Raw genomic sequence first — 10,091 nt, 5'->3', positions numbered from 1 at the left:
GTTCTTCTGCAGCTGAAGAAACCTAATTGTCCTGCAATCTAGGTGATTGTTTATTATTTATATTATGTGAATGCTTAAGACTTGCAACCAGATGAGGCCCTCTTTATGCTGACACGAAGTTTTATTATTGATGTGTTGCCCAAAAACTTCAGTTAAAATTAATGAGAAGGATAAAGAATAGAAAATCACAGAAATTTTACAATTTCCCAAAGTCTTCATGAGACTGCCAGGAAACAGAAACTCCTCCAAGCTGGTGGAGGCTACCTGGCCACACTGTAAGAAACGATACATGGCTTTGGCATTTCGCCATTTTCCATCTCTCTGCACTTTCCGAATAGAGATGGAAAGCTTTATTCCTTTTGAATGAGGAAAGCTTGTACCTGAGAGCTGTTTGGACATTCTGTGTTCATTTTCCAGTCTCTTGGGACTCTGTATGCTTGACAAGGATATTCCAAGACCTGTTTCTTCCAGTCTCTGTAAGTACTAAGAGCACCTGGAAGAAGATCAGTCCATGTATTTACATGTGAACAAAGGAGTAAATACCTGTTGAGGAGCTCAGTACTGTTCTCACTGCCTAATGAGTCTTTACAAAGACACTGTCTTGCTGATAGGTGCCAGATCCTCAGAAGTGGCATCATGTGCTGGCTAGTTGCAAATGAGAAAAACACATCACTGACTTTTACCTACCTGAAATTGAAGGAAATTTTCAGGATAGATCAAAAATTCATTTCAACTATTTTAGCACTGGACACTAAAAAATGTAAGTGTGGACAGAGCCTGAGGCAGTACCTGCTTTTATAAGCAGAATGTAATATCCTAAAGCTCTTGAGAAAATCTGCATCCCACAAACATGAATCAGCACTGACGAAGACACTTGAATCACAATCACAGCAGAAACAGGTGAGTAATCCTGCCTTCCACCATCTTGCATTGCTAATACCTCTGGCATTAGTACTGGGTTGGGGGGGCAAAGGACACCGCCGGGTCATGAAGGAAAAAGGCAGTGACTTGAAGATTCTGGTGAGGTTGACATTTGGGCAAAGGCCATGTGCAATTTGCCCCTGATCTAAACGAATAGTGGAATCAAAAGTGAGCAGTGACGGGTTTCTAAGGGAGAAGCAGGTGAGAGCAGGTACCTGTGAGAATGGGTACTTTGGATTTGAATGTTTATGAGCTTGGAGGAGGTGATCTATTGGAAAGGCTGCACTTGTCTATGTGTGTTCTTGTAGCATCCCAGGCAAAACAAACCTGTGGTGGGGGATTTTCACCCTTGAACACACTAACCTCTCCCTTTCTTTTGAACAGAGAAACCCAAAGCCAGTTTTAATGTACATACACTTTAGAATTCTATCCCCACCATTAGGGAAGGCAAAGATTTAACCATATAGCCTGGGTCATAATGGGGATTCCTAATTAGGCAATGCAATTAGTGCTCATTTGGGTATTTTTCTACTGTGCCATCTCTTCTCAGAAGACCCCAGACTTGTGTTCACTATTTTTAATTTCCTTGATAAATGTAATATACAAGGACCCTTTCCAGATTTTCATTTTTTTAATGAGAGACACCACATTCCCCAAAATTTCACAAGGAGCTGAAATCTGGGGGAAAGCATATGAAGCACACCTGTCTGTAAAAATCTCATATGAGAACTCCTGCATACCAGTATGGGACTAAGAGCAGGCTTTCATCATAGCTTTTTACATTTTGCATATCTGTTTTGGCCAATCATACTTTTACTTACATTTCTCTACAATAAGACATTTTTTTTTCAATAATTCTCTGTTACTGATCAAACAAAGCTTATATCTCAACTGCATTAACTAAAAACGCAATCCTGCACTTGAATTAAAAAATAATGACAACTTTCTGATAGCTTTGTTTTGAGCTTCATCCAATTTAACTATACCACGGCTCCTTACAGTTATATTTCAGAGATGTTTACCTAATCTATTCATTCAGGGGCTTTTGCGGTTTTAGAGTAAGTTTCTGACAGATCATCCGTGTACTTCAGTATAAAGTGGCTGCCATGTTCTGCAAGATGTGTAATGAGTTAGCACATGTAATTGTAAATAGTAGGGATGATTATAAATAATAAGGGAAAATAGCAAAATACAAGAAACAAGTAGAAGCTTAATAAAATGTTAATGATAGTGGATAGTTAAAATAATTAATTTACCTAATAACTAAATTGACAAAAACAGATCATATTTTATCTGTTGCACTGTCTTCAGTTATAATTTTTCATTATAAAATTGATTATTTTTAATTTCCCAATTATGACATCATATAAATAATATGAAATAGTCATCTGCACTAGAAATACGTTGTGGCTTCAATCTCTCATGTTCTCCTCAGGATGGCAGATGTTATCTGGCCAGGTTAACCTTCCCAGGGACAGACCTCCTCCAGAAGGTGATTCAAAGCCTGACTTTAACTGAGGTACATACACTGGTTTTGTCCTCAATTTTTTTTTTTTTTTTTTTTTTTTGGTGCAAATCCATATTTCCATTTACTTTCGTTGTTAGACAGGTGGTAACCCGATGACTTTGCATTACAGTATTCAAGCTTGCACAAAGAATGATTGCTCCTAATCAGTAAAATGCTCAATTGCCTTGGGTTTCTCATAGTGATCCTTATATCTAATTTTATTGCTTTGCTGGTTAAAACCATAACATAGGACCTTTCCCTTTATGAAGGAATTATTAGCAGCAGGGAAAATCAGTTGCGCACTGCTCAGTATCACTCAGTTCCTCAAATAAACCCCTAAATTCTGAGCTACAGAAATGTTTCCACTTATCTATTAAATGAATATATTTGAGCATGTGTGTAAATAGTTTTTCGGTTTGTTGGGGTTTTTTCCCCTTTGCAGACATATTTCATGGTAAGGCTCACTCAGCAGACACATTTCTCTCTCTTACATGCTTTCACTCTTACTGGAAGCACTGAAGAGTGCAATAATTCAGGTCAAACCATTGTAGGGAGGAAATTAATTAATAAATGTCACTATGTCTATGTAGAATATTGTGATTCAAGAAAATTTCAGCTCTGGAAAGTCAACATCTAACATAATTTCATCCTTCATTGAAAAGTCTGCCACATGATGAAACTACAAGGAAGAATGACACACAGAAAAATTAACAGCATTATATTTAGTAACAGACAAGTTATAGAATGTGAAAATTTTTATATGACTGAAGGACTATTATATTCTGGAAGAGATCATTCCTTTTCTTACCAATTAGAAAAATTCTTTCTGTTGCTTATTCTTACCATGCCATAAACCCCTCCCCGTGCACTTCACAAGTTTGAAGTGTCAGTTGGTTGCTCATAATACATGCCTTTTTCATGGCAGTGGCGTTACAGGATGAGATGCCATCCTTGTTAGTCTCAGGTTTCTTAGGATTTTGGGTGGGTTGTGAGGGTTTTTTTAAGGGGTGGTTAGCAGGGCTGGGTTTAGGGTGTTTTTGCTGCTTTTGTTATTTTCAGGGCTTTTGCTTTTTGTTTTGTGTGATTTTTTTTTTTTTTTTCTGGAGGGGTCATCTTGTTAACTTGGGCACAGATGTGGGACTTGAGCAGACAGTGACAGTTCAGAAGGAAGTCCTGGTACTCTGTGATGATACAGTTTGTGTAGTGTTTTGGCAGTTACTGCCACCCTATGGTTTTCCATAATGGATGAATGCTGCAGAGCTTTAATGTGTTGCATTTCTCCAGAAACCTCTCGTAGGTCAGAGAAAAGACAATGAATATTCCTGTTGTCTTAGTCACTCCTTTTCTATGTCCCCTTTTCAGAAAATCCCATCTGCGAAGAAAATCAAGTATGGCATGAGAGGCCATAGGTGGCATTAGGACAGTTGAATCTTTTCTACTGCATTTATAACTATGTAATGGAATATTAATTTTGTTTCCAAGGGTTTTCACTAACTGATTATATCTGCTTTGGCAGGATAGATTTTTCTCTTTTTTTTTTTAGGAACTTCAAAATGTACATCTGGAGAAAGCTTCCAAAACCCATTTCTTAAAGTTGCTACTGCTTTGGGAGCCTGTGTTTACATCATGGATGCCGCATATAGACAGATCTGGGTTAAAGCAATCTGGTCTAAGCCAAGTGTCCTCAGAGCATTGCTTCCAGCAGAGCTTTGCCCTCCAGATGCCAGCAAGTGCCCAGCCAAAAGGCTCTGATGCAGAAAGAGGATGTTTCAGATACCATTATTCCACTCACTGCCCTCCTTCAGGCCAGGGAATACCCTTTGCATGGAGGAAGACTTTTTTCTTTTGAGGAAGCGGCAAGAGGGATCACCTCTCATGTTGTGTATCTTCTCTTTGGGGCTGGAAGCTTCTTTCCCTTGGCCAACCCAGCTCAAACCAGGCAGCAGTGTAGGCTGTAGAAAACAACTCAGCTGGCTTGGAGGCAGAGATATGGGACTCTCTCATATATTAATCGTAGCGCACAAGCATTGACTTCCCTCATATATTACTGGGGACTCTCAAGTTCCATCCCCTCTGCTACACCCAATCTCACACCTATGCAGAGCACGAAGTCTGAAGTGCACCCACTGCTCTTTATTTTTCTTAGCCAACATGGAAACTGGATGCCCTCTCCTTAAGCCATATCCCCAAAACCGCGGTGCCGGCCGGCGCAAGAGCTGCCTCTGAGGCTCCCCCGAGCCGGGGCACTCCCGGCCGCCGCGTTCCCCCGGCACCCCGCGCATTCCCTGCCCCTCCCGCTGGCGCTGTGCGGACGCTCTGGGACCCTCTCCTGGGTGCTCAGTACCTCCTCTCCGCAGCCACCTGTAGCTACGGCTGATTTTTCTGCATTTCTTCGAAAAATAGCTATTCTCAGCCCCGCTCCCTTCCCGCGTGTTTTACTTAAGTGAGCCAAATGTCCATGTATCAGGAGCGGAGGTGGCGTCTTTTTCGGAAAAGACGCGACGCTTACTCTCGCTGCCGCCTCCCTGCGCCCCCCAGGCCGGTAGCGCGGGACCAGAGTGGTGTGTAGGGCTGGCTCGGCTGCCCCCGCCCCGGGGCGGAGCTGCGGCCCCAAATGAGGTACGATTTCCCATTTGGCTCCGTCTTCCCGGAGCGCCGCTGGAACCACGGCCGTCCCGGTCCCCCGTGCTCATGGCTCTGCGCTCCGCCGGTGGTCCCCGCTCCCAGCCCCGACGTGGAACGGCCGCATCCCCCCTATAAAATGAAGGGAGTGGGATCTCCGCGCGGGCGGCGGGAGCCGCTGTTACGCCTGTCGGAGTTGAGCATGGAGGGAGGTGAAACAGCCACCTGAACGCGGAGAAACACCCGAGCCAACAACAAGTAGTCTCGCCTGGCAGAGTGGCTGGGGCCGGAGCCCGCCGGGAACAGAAGCCGCTGTCGCTCCTCCGGCAAAGGTAGCGGCGGGGCGGCGGGAGGGACCGCAGGGCTGGCGGGGAGCGGGAGGGGCCCCGGCGGCGCTGATCCCACCTTGCCCTTCTCCGAGATGCGCGCTCGCCTTAGTGGTTCGTCTGAGAAAGTAGCGAGCCGAGCTCCACACAGAGAGCTTTTCCCAGAGTATATCTGCTGCCTGCGCTTATGGGGTGCTCGGTATTTTCTTCCCAAAAAGCAAACCTTTCCTCCCTCCCACAGTGGAGGTGGGGAGGAAGAGAAAAAAATATCTAAGCCGTCTTTTTTCCCCCTCGTTAACCTGTTAGGATAGTAAAAGATAGATGCCCATTAAATAATTAACCGTACACTTTCTGTTCCATCAGCTCGGTTCACACAGCCTCGCGAGGGAGAAGGGGGTGGGGACGGTGGCGGATCCATACGCGGTCGAAGCAGCAGCAGTGCCGTTTCGGTAGCCTGCTTCCAGGAGAAGCTGTGCCCGGAGCGGGCAGGCGGCACGGCCCTCCGCGGAGGAGCGTGCGGAGCTGGCCGTCGGTGGGTGGCGGGGCGGGCCGGGCCGGGAGGGCTTTCCCTGGAGTACGGGTCCGCGGGAGATCTTGGGAGGGGTCTGGGACAAGGCCGTGACCGCGGGGAACGGTCCTCCTACGGTGGTGCCCGTGGGGCTTCTCCTCGATTTCTTCTGTTTGCATTTAAGGCAGAAGCTCGTCCCCCACCGACCTGCCGGCGACCGGCTGCCCCTCTCCCAGCGACCGGCGCGCCCCCCTCCCGATCCCCGCCGCCGCCTCCCGCGCTCTCCCCAGTCATGTCCCACCCGGAGCGATGGGGAAGCTCGAGGACAACGAGAGGGTGATCCTCAACGTGGGGGGCACGCGGCACGAGACCTACCGCAGCACCCTGAAGACCCTGCCGGGGACCCGCCTGGCTCTGCTCGCCTGCGAGTCCCAGAGCGAGTCCCCGGGCGGCGAGGAGCCGCCGCCGGCCCCCAACCCGCCACCGCCTCCGGCGGGCGGCTGCCCGGAGCCCAGCAGCGGCTGCGGCCCCCGGGGCAGCGGCGGAGCCAGCGAGTTTTTCTTCGACCGACACCCAGGGGTCTTCGCCTATGTACTCAACTACTACCGCACCGGCAAGCTGCACTGCCCCGCCGACGTCTGCGGGCCGCTCTTCGAGGAGGAGCTGGCCTTTTGGGGCATCGACGAGACCGACGTGGAGCCCTGCTGCTGGATGACCTACCGCCAGCACCGCGACGCCGAGGAGGCCCTCGACATCTTCGAGGCACCTGACCTGCTGACGGGCGAGCCGCCGCCCGACGGCGACGACGACGACTTGGCCGCCAAGAGACTTGGCATCGAGGACGTGGGGGCGGCCGCCGAGGGCAAGGGCGGGCGCTGGCGGCGGCTGCAGCCCCGTGTCTGGGCGCTCTTCGAGGACCCTTACTCCTCCCGTGCCGCCAGGGTAAGCGCCGCCGGCCGGCGCTCCCACCGGGGCTGGGAGGCCGAGGGGCTGCTGGGGTCCCCTGGGCAGGAGCCGGCATCACGGGGATGCTCGCCCCGCTTGAGGTGTCCGTGCGGAAGTGATGCTTTGGTGGGCCGCTGTGAGGGGGGAACGTCGGTCCGCGTGGGGTGGCGATGCTTGTCCACTCCGCACGGGAGGCAGCGTCCGGCCGCACGGGGGGCCCGCTGTGCCAGCATCCTTCCCGTGGGAGTGTGCGGGGGTGAGGTGGGAGCTGTGCCCCGAGAAGCCTGCGAGGGAGCCATAGTCACCCTCTGGCCTGTGTGGGGGTGTGGAGGGGGTGACTCACTGGTGGACCTGTTTGTGTGTGGGTGTGAGCAGGAACAGCCCCAAGGCACCCTCATCCTCCTTGAGCGCCTGCATGAAGGTTGTTTTTGACCAGGACAGCTGGCCTGGGGGCTTGGGTTTGGGTCAGGTGGTGACAGTGACACAGGAGAGTGACTTCAGTCCTTTCTGAGCTTTGCTCTATCTGCACTGGTAGGTGATCCTGGTACAACAAAGTAAATGTGACAGGGGGTCACCCTGGCTCTTCCTTCATTGATTTCTCAGGGTGACCCTGACTGGCTCAGTGACTGAGGGTTTGGGGACCAGACAGTAAGTAATCATACTGACTTTTTCTTACTTAGATAGGGATTTTATATGTTTATTCTCACTACTTTGATTACTTAGATTTTAGTTCTATCTTTTCATTGCAGTTGTCAGTGGTGATGCAGGTTTGCTCTCTAACTCAGGGCTTTGGAGCAAACAAATAGTTGTAATTCCTTTGAGTGAAATATGCAGTGGTGTTTCTAATTTAACCAGCAAAGCAACCCCCCAGCAAATCCTCCCTGCAATACAAGTCAAAGGATGTGTAACAGGAAATGTTCGATTATAAAATGGCAATAAGTATTTTGTAGTGTATTTATCAGGACTTCCACAAAGTATTCCACAGAGCTAAACCTCATTCTGCAGAAAATGCAGTTATGATGGGTGTAATCTCCTAATCAGTTCCGCTTATTCTGCTGGCAGTCTCATAGATGTGCGCATGAGCGTGTGGTTTAGTGACTTCTGGAATTGTACCCCATGGCATGATGCAGTTTCTGTCTGCTCACCCTATGAGCTTATTGAGGTAAGTTAAACAGAAAGTAAAAGTCCTTACAGTTATTGCTGTCATTTGCAGAGTGCCAGTGTTGTTTATGTCATTGAAGGTTGCCTACCACTATGTTTTCCCGTGACAGCTGGCTCCCGTTGATTCTTTAAAATATGTTTTTAATAAAGAATGGGTTCTGAAGAAAAGCTACCAGAAGTGTCTCTTTGCTCATCAGTGACATACCCACATCTTGCACCTCAGCTGTTTGAATCCTAAAGAAAATTTCACTGTCCACTTACCTGACAAACTGTGGTGTATGCGGGGATTGCCCTGCAGGTTTTCTTTTACCTACTGTCTTGTGGAAGCTTGCTGACAGTGTCAAAACTGCAGCTTTTATGACAGAGAATCTTCCTGCTCAACTTTGCTGGAGAGCTGAGAAGTACAGAGTTAATGTTAAATGGAAGATCCAGGAGAAGTAGGAAAGTAGGTGTGCTGTTGTGCCCTGGAGTTGCAGTTGGGTTTTCAGCCCAGTCTTTGACAGAACCTGCAGGTACTTGCTTTCCAAATTTTCTATCTGTACTAGGTCATCCTGGACCATTAGTGGCTTGGGTGAAGATATTTCAAGTTTGCAAAATGAATACTGTAATTAACGCTACAGTAGGAATCTGCAACATGGCAATATGAATCTCTTAGAAGACAAAGTAAAAGACCTTTTTGTAACTTAAGTGGTTTTAAAGATTTCATTCTGATTTCAAACCCAGGCAGCCAGAAAAAGGCAGTGTCAGAACCATAACGATGGTGTGTAAATCTGTATTTTCATTTTCTGAAAATCTGTACTTGATCTTTCAGGTAGGGAGACAATTTCGAGAATTTCTGCTGAGTTTTAAAGCATTAAAGTGAATTTGTATTTAAGGACTTGCATGCATGTAGTAAGCACACTTGAACACAGTAATTTAAGGTGATGGTAACCTCGTTTGGAACTGAGACATTATGTTTTTCCACACCTGAAACAAGAGCCCTTATTTTCTAAGTATTCTGGCAAATACACTCTTGTTTTATGTCAGCTGAGTTGATGACTAACTCTAACAACATTTGAGTGAAATCCTGGTTTTACTGAAATCAAGAGAAAACTCTGTGAACATCAGTCTTTGCCTCACAGTGTTAGTTACTGACTCATACACCACTTAGATTATGGTGGGGCTGCTTAGTGGTAAACTTTCCTAAGAACTATGATAATTTTTTTCTTTTAGCATTGCTGATTTAGGTTCACTAGTGTCTTTTTTGGGAATTGTGATGCTGATGAAAATGGGATATTTTCTGTTAATGAAATGGTACTTAATATTTGTGATTTTCTTTATTCAAAACTGTGATCTCTAAAAATAGAAATTTATAGAAATTCAAATATAAGTTGCCATGGTAACCTCTTCGGGGATAGTGCACGCACAAGATTATTCTAGCAAGACCATCCAGTGATGTTATATAAATAGTGGAACTAGTTTGTTGACAAGAAAATTTACTTTAGTTGAGATTCTAAAAAAAATCCAACTTTTAGTGCATGCAATTTACTAGTCAGATAGCGACATCTACTAAACATGGGGCTTGTAAATATGAAATGTAATCCACGTATATATGATTGCTTTGAAACCTGCAACACTTCCCTTTGTTTCCCAAGTTCAGGAGTTAAGTCTGAGTGTTTTTTCTGTATTCATATTGGCTTTTGTAGACCGTGAAATGAAATTAAAGAGTGCAGCCGTACTCCTTTCATTCCGCGCATAATAGAACAATCATTCACAAAAGGCTGTTTGACACAATGCTGTTATGTAGATATGGAAATCTACTGGCATAAAGTGCTGTCATAGGAAGGGGAGTGCTGGGCGACTTAATCTTTGTGCGTTGGTTTAAGTGTCTGTGAAGCAGACGCCTAATTCTTACCTGACTAAAACATGTGTGCTGTTCTGTTGGTTAATACCTGTAAGTGATTTTGGTGTCCAGTGGCTCCTAAGTGCCAGGTACTTGTTTGCTTTAGTAAAGTACAAAGATACATCTAAGTAATTTGTAAGAAAGCACAAGAGGTGATATTAAGTGCTGAGTTCAAAACGTGCCTGCAGATGTCCAGCAGGAACTGCAATGCCAGTGCTC

General features: G+C 46.6%; 1 protein-coding gene across 9 annotated transcripts in view; it reads left to right on the top strand.

Annotated features, from left to right (window-relative positions):
- Window positions 1–5,022: 5,022 nt before the first annotated feature.
- The window catches only part of KCNC2 (potassium voltage-gated channel subfamily C member 2), a 108,729-nt gene continuing 103,660 nt past the window's right edge, over window positions 5,023–10,091 (top strand). For 4 of the 9 annotated variants that reach the window (XR_009207766.1, XM_040062688.2, XM_040062684.2 and 1 more), the window contains exons 1-2: window positions 5,025–5,382; window positions 6,069–6,826. Coding sequence is in view for 8 of the 9 variants with exons in the window: in XM_040062688.2 (XP_039918622.1) it covers window positions 6,194–6,826 (633 nt within the window). In the remaining variant the exon portion in view is untranslated. Of the gene's footprint in view, window positions 5,383–6,068; window positions 6,827–10,091 lie in introns of all 9 variants that reach the window. The other 5 variants (XM_040062689.2, XM_040062685.2, XM_040062686.2 and 2 more) reach the window with 3 other exon arrangements.

The sequence above is a fragment of the Hirundo rustica genome, chromosome 4 (assembly GCF_015227805.2).
Source record: "Hirundo rustica isolate bHirRus1 chromosome 4, bHirRus1.pri.v3, whole genome shotgun sequence".
NCBI lineage: Eukaryota > Metazoa > Chordata > Aves > Passeriformes > Hirundinidae > Hirundo > Hirundo rustica.
This window is presented reverse-complemented; position numbering and strand designations above follow the sequence as displayed.